Raw genomic sequence first — 17,606 nt, 5'->3', positions numbered from 1 at the left:
ATTGTCCTTGAGTTACTGATACCTTCTTACGAACCTCTCAGCCTAAGTGCACTTACGGGAAAGATAAAAACACGGATCGAAATTCACCTTTTCAGTTAAAACCCTCTGACTTTTTAAAAATGCACCTTTCAGTTTACTACTAAGCCCAGCCTTTTCCAGAACCCTGGCATCAGTCTCCTTCCTTTTCACTGCAGAAACTCAACTCCCTGGTGGTCCCTCTTCCATCTAAACCATTCTGGAGCTGCTCTCAGGCAAGTTTTGCATGATAGATCTTCCAGTTTCATGAAGACTCAGTGATTTCTAGAGCCCACTGCATTGAAATGATATTTTCCTTTCTTGTTTATTTTCACTCTCTGCTCAGTCTTATTTTCATCTATGCCCCAACCTGCACCCCCTGGTTGTTCAAACCGTGTCCAGGTCCACTGTTTCTTTGTTCATATGATTTGTTTCTCCCATGCCTGGAAAGTTCTCTTGTTAGCTACTTAATCTGAATTTCACCTCTGTGACACTCTCTTTCTTATTCTAATATACACTAATATTTCCTTTTTCAAATCCCAGTTAGAATTGGAAAAGACAGTGTGATGTTTTTTTCATTTCTTATCTATTCTGCCAGTTGACCTACTGGTGTTCTGTTTGTTTAACGCTGGAGTTGCCTTTGCTGGTAGGAATGCTTTTAGTACAACTGAAATTCCTTGCACAGTAAATCACTACTCAGATTTGTGCCTCAGCCTCAACAGGAAATTCAGAAGTTGAGGACCTATTCTGTGCTTGGTGTCCCGAAATACATACAGAAAGGTAGAAAGTACAGTCCCTGATATCGAGATTTCCATGAAGAGGTTATATTAATAATAAGATCTGTGCAATGACAGATATTTGTGTCACGAATGAACACACCAAAAGGAAGCCTAATCCAATCAATGCCTGTAACAAATACTACGGAGGAACCTCCCCTCCCATTTTAACAAGTTTCTTGCAAAAATGTGGTGTCTCCCGGACCACTGCGTTAATGTGGAACTTTAAGCAGAAGCCCAAGGGCTGTCTCCGATGCTGTCACAGTCAGAAGAATAACTCACGGGCCCAGAATAACGTAAAACGCCCACACCCTCATTTATCTCCGTGCCTTCTCACGTGCCCCAGCTCTGCACTGGCTCGTGCAGCGACAGCCAACAGTCGCCCAGCAACCTGCCGCAGCGCTCGGTTGAAGGGGGCCGCCCCCGACACACCCCACCCGCCCCCGACACACCCCGCCCTCTTCCGGCGCGACCCTCGCGGCCTCGCGCGCCCCGCCCACCCCCGTCAGCCCCTCCCGGTGACGCCATCGCCCCTGCGCCGCCGGCGCCCCGCCCAGGTCCCAGGTCCCAGGTCCCCGGTCCCCGGCCTCCGGTCCCCGGCCTCCGGTCCCGCAGCGCCAGTCGGCCGATCCTGAGACTGCCTCCGCCGCCAAAATGTGAGTGACAGGACGCGGCGCGGAGGGCTCTCGGGCCCTTGGGCCCTCGGCTGAGACCTCGGCCCGGCTCGATTCCCGGCCGCCGCCCATCGGACGCGGGCGCTCCCAGCGCGGCTGTGCGCGGGGGCTCCGAAGGCCTAGGGGTGGGCGGCGGCCCCCGGAGGTGCAGGCTGCATAAGGGCCAGGTCGGCACTGCAGCGCCGCCGGCCGCCCTAGAGGGCCCCGCGGCCGTCGGGCGGACGCGGAAGGGGTGAGGGCGGGGCGGCCGGCGTTTCCCAGAGGTAGGGAGAATTCCACCGCCAGCCCTGCTTCATCTCTGACACCCTCTCCCCGTCCCCTTTTTCCCCTCCTTGCCCCCCAAGTTCACTGAGGGGTGCTGTGACCGCAGCCCTCGTCCTGGAGCGCCTGCTCCCCGCCTGGTGTTGGGCTGCATTCCGGAAGTTGCAAGGGGAAGAAGGACCTCCGCCCTGGCTTGAAGCACCTGTGGTTTGAGTGGACTCAGGCGCAGAGCTGTGGGCCTTCTCCTTTTAAGCAGAAGCACTCTTGTAGTGGCCCTTGAAAACGGGAATTTCCCGTGGTAACAGTTCAGAGAACGCTAAGGGTCAGGAATCACAAGGACCCGCTGTCCCCCGCCTCAACCTGCTCGTCGCTCACCTACAGAGGAGAAAGGAATGGGTGCTTTCCCACGGCTCCTCCCGAAACTAGGGTCACCCCTCCTCTGGAGGGTTCCTGCTTCAGGCTGCTGTGCCAGCTGATCGCAGCAGTTAAAATCTAGATCGGTAGAATTATACAGAAGCTAGTCTAAACACAGGCTCCAGTGCAGCTGGTGGGGTCGACTTTCTAAACGTTACTTGAGTTTTCTGTAAAATGAGGTTAATAGTAGTAGTGTCCCCCTCAAAGAGTTTTGAGGACTAAATGAGAAAATGCTTGCAGCCGATGCAGAGCACATGACCCTTTGCTGTCATCTGTCAGACAGTAAACTCTGAGGGCATGGCTGGGGTCTGCTGCATTCCTAATCTTTGACACATGGTAGGTATAAAATAACTGTCTGTTGAATCAATGAATCAGTGGGTGTTGTAGGAAAGACACAGGGGAGAGACCTCAGACAGAGGAAGGATCTGTAGGAGAAGGCAAGGCTGTAGGCAAGACTGTATATAGGTATCTCTGAAAAATCAAAAGTATTGCCAACCAAGTCATGGAAGCAATTAGGACTTCCAAGCCAGAGTGCTCAAAAAAGATCTGTCTAGGGGGAAAGTAAAGGATTCAATGAGGATTTTAAAAGAAGGACGTTTCAAGAGAGGGAGCCTTGCTTCATCTTATCTTTGCCACTCACACCGCCCCCACGCCCTAGTGTTCCTGACTCTGTTTCTCTAAGTGAGTCTATTTCTCTGTACTGGAAAAAGGGTGTTCTGTAATTGTTCACCACTCTGAAGACAGTTCTTGCCACAGTGAAAAGATCAGAAGAGTACTGAGTGCATTTAAGTAGCTGTATACCTTAAAACAAGTAATAAAAAAAAAATGGGAACATAGCATCTACCTATCTTAGGATCAGGCTTCCCGGGTGGCTCAGATGATAAAGAATCTGCCTGCCATGCAGGAGACCTGGGTTTGATCCCTGGGTCAGGAAGATCCTTTGGAGGAAGAAATGGCAGCTCACTCCAGTATTCTTGTCTGGAGAATCCCATGGACTCAGAAGCCTGGTGGGCTACAGTCCATGGGGTCACTGAATGACTAACACTCTGACTTTCATGTGAGGATCAGAGGCTTCAGTGATACAAAGGAGAGCCTACTAAACCTTCACTTTAGACCTCAGTCACTTTTAACATGTGGGTGAATCTTTGAAATTTTAGAGGAATTAGAAGAGATGTCTTTAGAACCTTTGTTCATTGCTGCAGAAAGGATGTTCATTTTCTGCTTTACTTATTAAATTTTCTAACACTGAGGGTCCTGGAAAATATCCCCATACTTAACAGAAATGTGTTTGGAATCCTAACTTACTCTTGCCTGTGTCTTTACGCGTTTCAGGACTACAAATGCACCGGCAGGTTCAAGCGCTGCCGCTGGCAGTAGTAGAAGACTTCAGCAGACACAAAATCAAGTGGATGAGGTATTGCTCCGAAATGTTAAAAACCTGAATTATAAGCCAACATGAGAACACTCTGGGAATAGTTCTGTTTAGGAAAAGTGTCATAGAAGTGTGAACATAAAGTAAATTTGGACTATCCTAACTGTAACAAAAATTTGTCCCCTACTGTTTTGGGAGCCCTTTTCTAAGCTTCTGAGAAGTCACATCCTCCTGGTTTCAGGCCTGTTTTCCTTTAACCGAATCACACACCTAAAGTACAGGCTCTTCTCCCTGAGGACATTCCTCCCACGAATCACTTGGTGATGTATATTTTGCCACAATAAGTTAAACATTAGAGAAGAAAAAAGAACTGCTTTATAAAATAATAAAATCTTAAGGATGAGGTCTGTAGATTGCAGAAGCCAGGATGAATCCTTCTGAACAGATTTTTCATCAGGATGCTTTTTACCAGTTACCCAGCCCAGCAAATCTCTGTCAGTTGCCATCCAGTACTGTGCAGGAGGTGGGTGCTGGCAAACTGCTCTAACTTAGCAGATCTGTGTTTGTAGAAATGTTAGGTTGGGAGGCCCTCAAAGCATCTTTTCTTCTGCCCTATACATGCAGACCTACAATGGAAGACTATTTGAGAAATTCAGGCTCGTATTTCCCTGGTGGCTCAGAGGTTAAAGCATCTGCCTGCAATGCGGGAGACCTGGGTTTGATCCCTGGGTTGGGAAGATCCCCTGGAGAAGGAAATGGCAACTCACTCCAGTATACTTGCCTGGAGAATCCCATGGGCGGAGGAGCCTGGTGGGCTATGGTCCACGGGGTCACAAAGAGTTGGACACGACTGAGCGACTTCACTTTCACTTTCAAAAGCCATCATAGCTGAGCAAGGCTGTCTTGGTCTTTCTGCATTTAGCTATCTTAAAAAGCAGAGTCAAACTAATGTTAGATCCCATTGTTAAATCTTATGGCAATATTTTGGTCCGATGGTTTTGTTTATGAACTAAATTCTGAATTGTTTACATTTTCATGCTAAGAAACCCATTCTAATTCCATCTTCCATGAAACTTCTATTTACTTAAAAACTCAAATTGGGTCCTTTTTTTTTTTTACATTTTAAAAAATTTATTTTTTATTGAAGGATAATTGCTTTATGGAATTTTGCTATTTTCTGTCAAACCTCAGCATGAATTAGCCATAGGTATACACATATCCCCTCCCTCCCTTTGGTACTTTTTTTTTACCAAAGAGAGTTGTTTTTTTTTTTTAAACTGAAGTGGAAATTTGCATAATAACCACCTTAACGTGTATAATTCAGTGGTATTTGGTGTATTCACAATGCCCTGCAGCCATTCCTTTTGCCTAGTTCCTGTTTTTTCATCACCCTTGAAGAACACCTTGTAGGCATTTAGTAATCACTTCGCATTCCCTCTTCCTCCAGAGTGGTAGCCTCTAATTGACTTTCTTTTTCTGTGGTTTTGCCTATGCTGGATATATCATATAAAAGGGATAATACAGTGCGCGGCCTTTGTGTCAGGCTTCTTTAACTTAGCATCATTTGTTCGACATTCATCCTAGTTGTAGCGTCCGTCAGTACATCATTCCTTTTTGTAGCTGAATAGTATTCCATTGCAGATGGATACCTCAGTTTGTTTATCCCTTCATCTGTTGGTAGATTTTTGAGTTGTTTTCCCCTTCTGGCTGTTATGAATCGTGTTACTAAAAACATTTTCATGTGAGCTTCTATGTGGACATCTGTTTTCATTTCTCTTGGTTATGTATCTAAGGGCTTCCCTGGTGGCTCAGTGGTAAAGAATCTGCCTGCAATGGAGGAGATTACGTGCAATTCAGGAGATGCAGGTTCAGTCCTTCAGTAGGGAAGATCCCCTAGAGAAGGAAATGGCAACCGACTCCAGTATTCTTGGCTGGGAAATTCATGGATGGAGGAGCCTGGCAACCTATAGTCCATGGGGTCGCAAGGGTCAACAGACTAAACCACCACCACAGTAATGCTATATTTAACTTTTTGAGGAACTGTCAAGCTTTTCCACAGTGGCTACACTATTTTGCCTTTCCACTAGCTGTGTCCAAGAGTTCCCGTTTTTCCACATCATCAACACTTGTTATTTTCTACTCTTTTGGTTACACCCATCCTGAACTGATCCTAATGAGTATGGATTAGTAACTCTTTGTGGTTTTAATTTGCATTTCTTAGTGACCAGAGATGCTGAATATCTTCTCATGTGGTTGTTGGCTGTTTGTATAAATTCTTTGTAGAAATGTCTGTTCAAGACCATCACCAGTTTTCTAATTGGGTAGTCTGTTTTTAATGTTGGTTGATAAAGAGTTCTTTATATATTCTGGATGTTAAATCTTTGTCAGATATATGATTTGCAAATAGTTTCTGCCATTCTGTGGATTGGCTTTTCATATCCCTGATAGTCTTTTGAAGCACAGAAAACTTAATTTTTATGAAATCCAGATTATCTGTTTTTTTCTCTTGTTGCTCTTGCTTTTGGGGTCAAATCTACAGCCAAAGCCAGAGATGTAAAGAGTTATGTTTTCTTCTAAGAGTTTTATAGTTTTGAGCTCTGTATTTGGGTCATTGATCCTTTTTGAGTTAATTTGTGCACGTGAGGTAAGGTAAGGGTCCAACTTCATTCTTTCGCAACTGGCTATCTAAGCACCAAGTTTTGAAACTCAGAAGTGTGATTCCTCCAGTTTTGTTTTTCTTCTTCAATATTGTGTCGAGTGTTCAAGGCCCCTTGGAATTGCATATGAATTTGAGGACTAGTTTTTCCATTTAGGCAAAAAAAAAGCCATTGGAATTTTGATAGATTGAGTTGAATCTATACATGTGTACATCACTAGGGGCAGTTTTGTCATCTTAACACTGTTAATTAAGTCTTTCAACCTATGAATGTGGGATGCCTTCCCATTTCATTAGGTCTAATTCCTTTCGGCAGTGTTTTGTAGTTTTCAGCGTGCAAGTCTTTGGCCTCCTTGGTTTAATTTATCCCTGGGTATTGTATTTTGGGGGGTGCTATTGTATGGAATTGTTTTCTTAATTTCCTTTTCATTGCTAGTTATGGAAGCACACTAATTTATGGCTGTTGATCTTGTACCCTAAAACTTTATGAGTTTGTTTACTAACTCTAGTAGGGTTTTTTGGTAGATTCTTTGGGATTTTCTGTACATGGAATCATCCGCAAACAGAGATTATTTTACTTCTTTTTTAATTTGAAAGGAAAGTGAAAGTTGCTTAGTCGTTTACAACTCTTTGCGACCCCATGGACTGTATAATTCTCCAGACCAGAATACTGGGGTCGGTAGCTGTTCCCTTCTCCAGAGGATCTTCCCAACCCAGCGATTGAACCCAGGTCTCCTGCATTGCACGAAGATTCTTTACCAGCTGAGCTACCAGGGGAGTCACCAGGAAGCTTTTCTAATTTGGATGGCTTTTAATTTCTTTTTCCTACCTGGCCAGAGCTTCCAGTACAATTTTGAACAGCAGTAGTAAAGGTGGGCCTCCTTGTCTTTCACCATTGAGCATGGATGTTAACTGTGGGTTTTTCCACAGATACCCTGTAACATGTTAAAGAAGTTCCCTTCTATCCTAGTTTGCTGAGTGTTTTTATCATGAAACAGTCAACTCTTTTTTCTTTTTTTTTTAATGAAAGTTTGACTCAAAAGAGTAAAGAGCTGACCTGGAAAAAAAAAATGCCTCTAAACTTTATTGAGGAGCTGCATTTTTCTTTCCTTTACTTGTACCTGAGTGTGATTGTATTCATCAGGTGGTGGACATCATGAGAGTCAATGTGGATAAAGTGTTGGAAAGAGACCAGAAGCTCTCTGAGTTGGATGACCGTGCAGATGCACTACAGGCAGGAGCTTCCCAATTTGAAACAAGTGCTGCTAAGTTGAAGAGAAAATACTGGTGGAAGAATTGCAAGGTACTTTGCTTTTAACTGGTCTTTATATCAAGTCACCATCTTGTCTCAGGGGGTAGACAAAGGCTACAAATACTGGACTTTCATGAATCTTAGAGGTGAATCTGACTTCCCACACAGAAATTTGCATTGACTTTGAATCTAAAACTCTTGACTACATATCCTTTTTCTGCCCCCACAATTGAGAATGCTCCATGCTTTGTGGCTGACCTTCAGAAGTTGGTAGAACCAAGCAGGTCCAGTATCAGTCACAGACAGCAGCTCCTTCAAGCCCTGCGCACAGACTGACAGGAGAGGGCTGGAATAGGAAGGTCAGTTTGCATGCAGGTGCAAATGGCTCCAGGGTAAAAGCAAAGAGGTGCTGGGGAGCTGCACATGCTCCACAGAAAAGCAGGAAGCACCACAAGAGGAGCAGGGCCCACAGCAGAGTTCACAGGGTTGCCAAAGAAGTGGGCCATGGTCACATCCCTTCCTGGGCTGGAAGAGTGACACTTTCTTATGCCTGACACAGGCTTAATTCGTCTGTCCACAGACAGATGCCTATCTAGGGACCATAAATCATTTGAACGTGTTATACAAAAGCAGATAGGTTGGGATGGGTGGGCATCTTAATTTCTCCTTCTGTGGCTAGAATGATAGTAAATGATACTCTTCCGTTGTCACGTTAATCTCTGGGTTTGAATGTGAAGTGGACGTATGTTTGGTTACAGATGTGGGCGATAGGAATCACCATTGTGGTCATCATCATCATCATCATTGTCGGTGAGTTCTCCTGCTCCAAACTCATTGCAGAAAGTCTTGTCTGTTCACATTTGACTCCATGTACAAGAGCTCAGAATAAAAGTTCCCTTGGAGATGTTAATGTATTCCAAAGGTTTTCCTTTTCGTTAGTAAGTGTTGTAAATACTTGAGTGCTGAACCTGAGATTTTCAATATAAACATTATCCTGATCCATAAGTTTGATCTCTGAATATACTTTCATCAGATATTTCCTTTCATGAGAAATAGTATAGCCTAGTGATGAAGAGCATGGACTACTTCTGACCCACTCTACTCTACCATCCAGCTGTGTGTCCTTCAATAAGTAATTTCATATTTTTGAACCTCAATTTCCTCATTTATAAAATGGGGACAATACTACTACTACCTACCTCATATGTTTATTATGAGGACAAAGCTGTTAATATATAAAATGTGCTTAGGGTGGTGCCTGGCATATAATAATAGTTATATAAAGAAACATATACACCCACACTATCATTTATACTATTATTATAACCATTACTACTACTGTAGACAGTATCGGAACAGCCCATTGCCATTAGCCCAGAACACAAGAACTATTTAAAGAAACATGTCTTGGGTCCTTTTTTCAGCTTCCTCCTCTAATCTTCCACAAAATGTAGAGAAGCCACTAGTAGCAAATTGGCCAGAAATTGAATTTGTATTCACACTTAGACTGTAGTGTTTGATGTTTATTCTGTGTTTGCACTGAAAGACTAAACAGCTCTTCTCCCTGCTCCCCCCTCCTTTTTTAAATCTCCTCTGCTTATTAGTGTGGAGTATATCTTCTTGAAGAACCAGTGAAACTCCAGCCTGCTGTTCAAGAAACCTCTTCAAGACTTTTGATTTAGAACCTGCTATATTATCAAGCTCACCTACTGTTCTATCTAAAATGATTATTTTTCTGTTAGTGACTGTAAAGTTTGTTTCCTAGGAGATGTGCCTTTGTTTTGTAATATGCACTCCAAACTAGAAGCGTGGTCAGCCCAGCCTCCGTTTTGCACAGTGCCTTTTCAGATTTACAAATGGGCTGATGCAGAGGACTTGTTCAGTTGCAGAGTGTTATAACCTAGCAGTAATGTTGTCTGGTTAGTTGCCATTGACTGCAGTTAAGGAAATCTGTTCCAAGTTAACTGTCCTCATCATATGACATTACCCTCATTTTAAACCTCTGGGTAATCAGATTCCAATTTGTGCCTTCCAGAAAGAACACTACTGCCTAACACAAATCTGTGACAATAACAGGCTGTGCCTTATTTTGCTCTTTTTCTGATTCCCTATAGCAGAACTCTCTACTGTTTATAGACACTACTGACTCTTGCTGTATTTTAAAATAAGATACTGGTAGAGTTTTTGCTCTTACATTAGATATGAAGATGTTTACTTTCTTGTTACTGTTATATATCACTTGCTAAAAATATTGTTTTAATCAGAAATAATAATCTCTTTAAAACATTTTTATAGAACTATGGCTGTGACCAAAGTTTCTGTCTTGCCAAAAAGTTAAATCCCAGTCAGACGTCAAGTTTGTTCCTGCCAGATAAATTCAGAAAAGTGACCAGTGGAACTCAAGGTGCCCTTCAGAATTAAACTTGTAATGTCGTGTGTGAAACTCTGACATCCTGGCAGGCCTTTCTTGCCCTTGAAAGGCTATAGGTCTTGCAACTGCCCTTCCGATCTAGCATTTTTCCTGAGGTTTAGAGAGGATTTGAGCTCGATGCTGACCATCTCCTACCTGTGGGCAGCGTTTTACTCAGCAGTTTGCAGATCATCAGCTGTAAGCTCCAGTATGTTTCTAATAATACGTGAGCAGCAGTCTTGTAGCCTTTACGTGAGACCGTCTGCAGACGGGTCATTTTCTGGTCCAGTCCCCATAGACGACAGCTTCTTGCAGTTTGTTTCCAGTTGTGATCCATATTCCACTCCCTAAATCTGTCTTGTAAATTTCACTTTCTACTAGGCATTGGTCAGGGTAGATGACCCTCTTCCCAGGGGACAGCTAACGAGACACTTTCTTTGACATCACAGACTTTCTGCATGAGACGCTGCTTTGGGCACAGGTGTTGTCAGCTGAGACTTTCGTTGTGTACGTGAGACTTTGGACACCAGGGTGTGTGGCTTAAGGTCAAGAAGTCAGGTAGGAATGAAAACAGGCGAGGAGGCACTGAGGGGAAAGAAGTCTTAGCACCCTGGGGCTCACCATGACCAGAATGTTCACAGAGTCTCGTTCACATGCTACTTGGTGACGTACACAGCAACAGCAGTTAAGGTGCATCAGGACCTGGGTTCCACCTCTTTAACATCTGTTCCCCTGACGTCAGTGCAATGGTATGAAGTTGAAGACGTGCCTTGCGGTGTGCCCTGCTGGGAGAAGGGGACAGCAGTCAGTGTCTGGACAGTGCCCACCCTCGTCTCAGGTCTCTGCCAGGTCTGACTCTGCAGCTTTGGTGCTTGGTCCCGTGTAACCCACTGGCTGCTGCGTTAACCCAGGAATACCCCACCTGTATCTGTGTGTTTAGCTGGGAACTCACCTGCTATAATGAGCTGAATAAAGTGTTTATAAACATAACTCTGGTGCCTGTGTCCCTGATAGAGGAGTAGCGCGTTGTCCAAGTCCTGAAACGGCATTCCCTACTGCTCACCCCCCTCCCTTACAGACCCTGACTCCCCTTCCTCGTTGCCTGAGGACCCTGATTTCCTCACACCCCACTCCCTGTATAAAAAAGTGCTCTTCAGCCGAGATGTTGGGGAACTGGCTTCCTTATGGTCACTGAAACACTCAGGATTTGGCTTTTGAGTTTCTTAAATAGATGGTCTTTTGGAAATGAGTTGTGCAGAGCCGGCCAGCATGTGATGGATCAGACAGCTGCCCACGTGGGACGTGGGGAAGTTGACCCAGGTGGGGAATGGACATCTCCAGACCGTGTCTCTTGTTTTCATTCAGCATATCTCTTTCCCCTTGAATATACTTCCACATTTATTCTACAACCCCTATAGAACAATGTAATATGGGTGGAAGGAGACTTATGTTTACAATGAAATGCCAGTTTTCAGTAGAATCTGATGAAAAAGAGGTTGACTTCTTTCCATTGCCTCAGGTAAATGGTGACTGCTTTTCTTGTCTGACAAGCAGTCATGTCCCTGGAAAAGCACTGAGAATTCTGCCTTTTGTTCAGGACCTTGAGAGAATGAAATACATGTGAACCCTTGGTATCATTTTTAAGATTTTAAAGGAAAATCTGCTTATCCCTTAAATGTCAGGGTTCCTTAGGGTGGGTCCTCAACCAACTTCTCTTTTCATTCTGCTTAACCACCCGCCCCCAGGCAATCTCTCTGCTCTTGATTTCTCCATTCATTAATCTGCTGATGATTCCTGGCCTATTGGATACAAGCCTCTCAAACTCAGTGTTCACCAGACAAGGAAACCCCTCCTTCCTCACGTTCTTCCTGTCATTAATTGTTGCAGAGAAGGGCCCCATCACCCACCCAGGGATCACTCCAGACACATCTGCTGAACTTGCTGGTATTTTTGGTCACCATCTGTTATCACTCAATATGCTGGAAGTGTGCTGTGTAACAGACACCCCCAAAATCACAATGGCTTCAAGTTTTTTCCTCGCTTGTGCTTTGTGTCTGATGCCAGTCAGCAGGAAGGCGCTATCATCAGCTCCTGCAGACAGGGTGGGGAACTTCCTGTAAACATTCGTTTTAGTTTATCACTGCAGAAGGAAGGAACCATCCGGAGTTGTGCACTGGCTCTCAAAGCCCCATCTGGATATGGAGCCAGCAGCTCTGCTCACATTTCGTCGACCAAAGTGACTTAGATGACTGTGGCTCACCTCAGAGGTAGAAGGGAATCCTACCTGTCACCCAAAGGAGAAGTGGAACTTCTATAAACATCTTCCTCTGTGTTGACATTTCAGTCAAAGAATGGGGGCAGATTCCCCTTGTCTTGTTCAGTCAGTCGTGTCTGACTTTGTGGCCCCATGGACTGCAGCATGCCAGGTTTCCCTATCCTTCACTGTCTTCCAGAGTTTATTCAAACTCATCTCCATTGAGTTGATGATGCCATCCAACCATCTCGTCTAATGAGTTGTGTCCCCTACACTATAATTTTACATTTGCATCACGAATGAAATGTTTTTTTAAAGTATAGTAGTTTTTTCATTGGTTTGGAACAAGGATTAATTATTTGCTTTAAAATTGACCAGACTGCTTAGCTCATTTAAAAAGTAAGCAAACTTACTTCCAACTGAGCTGCTTTTCATAGTAGCAGAAAATTCAACCTGTAAAACTAGAATGTACTAAATAAACCAATTATGGTATCGTTATTATTAGGAAATATTTTTTCCCCTCATCCTTTAAATAGTTAAGTGCATTTAGAAATCTACTGGGCTCTATACCACCACATGGACAATCCCCTATTGGCAGAAGTGCCTGCCTCTGGGCAACACTGGATTCCCAGCCTCAGGACTTCTCTCCAGCCATTGCCTCCTGTCTGCAGCTCTTCCTTTCTGTGTCATTCACCTCTCTGGATTCATTCACCTCCTACTGGATTGTGCCATCACTTAATAGTGATCCCCGCATCCCTGCTTGCAGTCAACAAATGCTTGTCTATAGCTCTTCACAGCAAAATTCCTCCCTATGTCTTCCTGTAGTCACCATGGCACATCCTCTTTTTCTTCAATCCACACCACTGAGACATCTGTAACCAAGGTCATCGTCTTGGTGAAGGCCAACAGGAAATTCTCTGCATTTGTCTCACTCTGCTTGTCACCAGCATTTGATACAGTTGCCAGCTGTCTCCTTGAAATGCTTCATTATGGAGCGTCCAGGACCCCACACTCCTGGCTTTCCTTCAACCTTATCTATGGCCCCTTATTCTTTGCCTGACCTTGTCTCCCTATGCCCTGACGCCTGGCCTTTGGCCCTTCTCTCTCTCTCTCTGTACTCTGTCACTGACACCATTTTACCCACCACTGTGAACGCCAAAGAGACTCTGATGACTCCCTTAAATGTAAGCTGTATCCCCACCCCTGGTTTCTCCCCTAAGCTCCCAGTCGGCAAATCCAATTGCCTGACCACTCTGCTTGGATGTATGACGCAGATCTCAAACGTAATGTGTAGAAAACAACTCTCTGTTCTCCATCAAAACCTGCAATCCCCAGACTTGCATTCGGTAAATATTTGCTGAATAAATGCAGCTTAACAAAACAGGGCTTCAGAGGAGAGTGAGCATCATTTGAAAAAATAAGGTGGTTTATCTAATACCCGGGCTTCCCAGGTGGTGCTAATGATAAAGAATCTGCCTGCCCATGCAGAAGCCACAGGAGACAGTGGGTCATCCCTGGGTGGGGAAGATACCCTTGAAAAGTGGCAACCCACTCCAGCATTCTTGCTGGAATAATCCCAAGGACAGAGAAGCCTGGAGGGCTACAGTCCGTGGGGTCGCAGAGTCAGATTCCGACACGACTGAGTACATGCTCACATGCATTCAATACCTAATATGACCTGCCACATTCCGCTTTACCCTCCTCTTTTATGCACAATTGCTTCAATTCATCCAGCCAATACTGAAGATTTCTGTACCAGGCACTGGAGACGTGCAGAATCTCTGCACAGCATCTTCCACTTCAGGTAAGTCGAGACACAATTAAAAAGGCAGAGGAACCAGAGATCAAATTGCCAACATCCGCTGGATCATGGAAAAAGCAACAGAGATCAAGAAAAACATCTATTTCTGCTTTCTTGACTATGCCAAAGCCTTTGACTGTGTGGATCACAATAAACTGTGGCAAATTCTGAGAGAGATGGGAATACCAGACCACCTAACCTGCCTCTTGAGAAATCTGTATGCAGGTCAAGAAGCAACAGTTAGAACTGGACATGGAACAACAGACTGGTTCCAAATAGGAAAAGAAGTACGTCAAGGCTGTATATTGTCCCCCTGCTTATTTAACTTATATGCAGAGTACATCATAAGAAACGCTGGACTGGAAGAAGCACAAGCTGGAATCAAGATTGCCGGGAGAAATATCAATAACCTGAGATATGCAGATGACACCACCCTTATGGCAGAAAGTGAAGAGGAACTCAAAAGCCTCTTGATGAAAATGAAAGACAAGGGTGAAAAAGTTGACTTAAAGCTCAACATTCAGAAAACGAAGATCATGGCATCCGGTCCCATCACTTCATGGGAAATAGATGGGGAAACGGTGGAAACAGTGTCAGACTTTATTTTTTGGGGCTCCAGAATCACTGCAGATGGTGACTGCAGCCATGAAATTAAAAGATGCTTACTCCTTGGAAGGAAAGTTATGAGCAACCTAGATAGCATATTCAAAAGCAGAGACATTACTTTGCCGACTAAAGTCCGTCTAGTCAAAGCTGTGGTTTTTTTCAGTAGTCATGTATGGATGTGAGAGTTGGACTGTGAAGAGGGCTGAGTCCCAAAGAATTGATGCGTTTGAACTGCGGTGTTGGAGAAGACTCTTGAGAGTCCCTTGGACTGCAAGGAGACCCAACCAGTCCATTCTGAAGGAGATCAACCCTGGGATTTCTTTGGAAGGAATGATGCTGAAGCTGAAACTCCAGTACTTTGGCTACCTCATGCGAAGAGTTGACTCATTGGAAAAGACTGATGCTGGGAGGGATTGGAGGCAGGAGGAGAAGGGGACGACAGAGGATGAGATGGCTGGATGGCATCACTGACTCGATGGATGTGAGTCTGAGTGAACTCCGGGAGTTGGTGATGGACAGGAAGGCCTGGCGTGCTGCGATTCATGGGGTCGCAGAGTCGGACACGACTGAGCGACTGAACTGAACACTTTCTTTTACAAAATAGTGTCTTTTACAAACACTTGTCTTTCTCCAGTTGCTAAATGAAATCTTTAACTTTAGGAAGACGAGGGAAATGTTTCAAGTTGTGAGAATTCCATTTCAAGTTGTGAGAATTCCACTTCTGAAAACCAGGTTTGATCTTCCCAGGTCGGCTACACGGCCTGGGTCCCCCCAGCCGCTCACTTCGTGTCGGCAGGAGTGAGAGAAAGAAGGTCGTTAACAAAGATGGAAACGACGGGAACTGGAGAAGACATAAAGAAAGCGCTGCACTAGGACGTCCAGCGCCCTCCTCCGGATGCCCAACCCGCCGGCTCCACCCTCCCGGACAATTCCTGGCGCTCCCTGGTTGCTGCTGCTGCTGCTGCTGCTAAGTCGCTTCAGTCGTGTCCGACTCTGCGACCCCATAGACCGCAGCCCACCAGGCTCCGCCGTCCCTGGGATTATCCAGGCAAGTGGGTTGCCATTTCCTTCTCCAATGCAGGAAAGTGAAAAGTGAAAGTGAAGTCGCTCAGTCGTGTCCGACTCTTAGCGATACCATGGACTGCAGCCTACCAGGATCCTCCGTCCATGGGATTTTCCAGGGAAGAGTACTAGAGTGGGGTGCAGCTGCCAATCACGTGGAGGCTGGGCCGATCCCGCCCGATCCCGCCCACCCTGCCGCTCGGGGCCCGCCCCCTCGTGATTGGTGGCTCCAGCGCCCTATCACTGCCGCGCTCGCTCCAGCGTCCCCCGTGGCCCATCCCCCGACGCCATAAAGGGGCGGGGACTAGGGCCTCCTTAGGGTCCCTCCGCCCCCTGTGTACGCGCCGACCAGTAGGATTAGTCATGTGCAGTCCTCAGGCCGAATCCCCGGCGTTACGTAACGGACTCTGGAGCCTTTGCCTTCGCTCCCTCCCCTCCCCTTATGTAACCCGGGCGCCCGGCGCGGACCCCGCCCCCGGGCCAATGGGGACCCGTAGAGCTGGCGGCGGCGGCCAATCGCGCGCCCCAGGGGCGGAGCCGTGTCACGTGGCGCGCGGGGGGCGTGGTGCCGGCGGTCGCCTGGCACGCGGCGGGCCTCGAGACCGCGCGGGGTCCGGTCCTCTGGGCTGAGCAGCGTCGGCGGCGGCGGGTGAGTGCTCGTCCCGGGCGGGGTGGGCTCGGAGCCCGCCGCCCGCGGTCGCCTCAAGCCTGTACTGCGCTGTGGGAACTTTGTGCTTCAAGTGGCTTCTTGCTCGGTCCTGTTCCTGGGTGCGCCGCGATCACTGGGGGTGCCGGGGCCGGGGTCTCCCCCAGGGCTGCCCACCCCAGGAGCCACAGCCGGGCTTCCGCAATCGAATTGTGTTTCTCTTGACACTTGTCACTTTTATTTCTACCCTCCCCCTCCAGGGTGGATCTCCGGTGAGCGGAGACATCCCAAATTGCAGGGAAATACTGGGGAGAAAAGTGCCCCCGGAGGAGCAGGGTCAGTAATTGTCCGCTAATGATGACTGACATCTGTAAGGCGTTGGCATGGACCACAATGAGAAATACGGTTCGGTCGCCGATTGCAAAGTAGCAAAGAGCAGGCGACTGACTGAGGGCTGCTGAGCGAAAGATGGATCCCTGTGAAGATGTAGAAAGGTCCAGTGGTAAATCTGAGAACCCCAGGGGGAACCAGCGTCATGAACTTGAAGGATAACAGCCCAGTGGTCCTGAGGCCCCCGAGAATGATGCTGCTGAGCTATGGAGCCAGAAATGCGAGCTGCGGAGCAAATTCGTGCAGACCAGCAACAGGTGAAATGACCTGATGTGTTTGTTCTTTGCTGGGGCAGTAGAAGGGAAAGACGGGCTTCCATCTTTTTGCATTTTGTTTATAAGCCTAGGAAAAAGTTTACTGGGAGTTTCCAGCAGCTTGGAATGAAATACCCTGGAGACACTGAAGGAAATTAACCATATAAGTAGGTAAAAAGTGGTTAGGGAATTGCTGACTCTAGGCTGAAGTGGGAATCAAACAGTAGAAAAGGTTTGATGTTTACCAGTTTCTTGACCTGTGATACCCCACATGTAAAAAGGGGATAATAAATCTGTGAACTGAATGACCTGATTCATGTTAAGTGCTCAGAAAGTAGGCATGGCCCGGAAATACACCGTTCAATGAAAGTTGACCTATTGTAATCCAAAATGTGAATTTAGAATTTTTTTTAAAAAATCTTACAGTGAACAGCAGAATCAAAACAGAGTTTCTGAAGAACTTATAACGGTTGTCCAAGAAATGAAAAAATACTTCCCATTGGAAAGACATGGTAAACCAAACACACTGGATGCCCTTAACTATGCCCTTCTCTGCGTACACAGTGTATGAGGTAAATGGTGCCCAGAAAATACAGTCTTGCACACACATCACTGCTCATAAACGGCAGCCAGGCCAGAAGCATTGTCTGCCTGGTTTTAGGCACAGAAATGTTCTCAGTTTTTTATGCTGTTCTATGTGAGATGAGTAAATCTACACTGATGCCATTGGCATCTTAGTTTTTCAAATTAGCACTGTGTGCAT

The 17,606-nt window shown here is 45.9% G+C and overlaps 2 protein-coding genes across 2 annotated transcripts in view; both read left to right on the top strand.

Annotated features, from left to right (window-relative positions):
• The first annotated feature begins 1,326 nt into the window (after positions 1 to 1,326).
• On the top strand, positions 1,327 to 10,781 carry VAMP3 (vesicle associated membrane protein 3). The gene is made up of 5 exons (XM_068986063.1): positions 1,327 to 1,447; positions 3,473 to 3,554; positions 7,313 to 7,471; positions 8,179 to 8,230; positions 9,025 to 10,781. Coding segments are annotated over exons 1-5 (315 nt in total). The 5' UTR covers positions 1,327 to 1,445; the 3' UTR covers positions 9,045 to 10,781.
• Positions 10,782 to 15,916: 5,135 nt separating this feature from the next.
• The window catches only part of PER3 (period circadian regulator 3), a 66,789-nt gene continuing 65,099 nt past the window's right edge, over positions 15,917 to 17,606 (top strand). Inside the window, 4 exon segments of the mRNA XM_068985741.1 lie at positions 15,917 to 15,950; positions 16,051 to 16,202; positions 16,755 to 16,846; positions 17,270 to 17,415. Coding sequence (XP_068841842.1) covers positions 15,917 to 15,950; positions 16,051 to 16,202; positions 16,755 to 16,846; positions 17,270 to 17,415 — 424 coding nt within the window.

The sequence above is a fragment of the Capricornis sumatraensis genome, chromosome 14 (genome assembly GCF_032405125.1).
Source record: "Capricornis sumatraensis isolate serow.1 chromosome 14, serow.2, whole genome shotgun sequence".
Lineage (NCBI taxonomy): Eukaryota > Metazoa > Chordata > Mammalia > Artiodactyla > Bovidae > Capricornis > Capricornis sumatraensis.
This window is presented reverse-complemented; position numbering and strand designations above follow the sequence as displayed.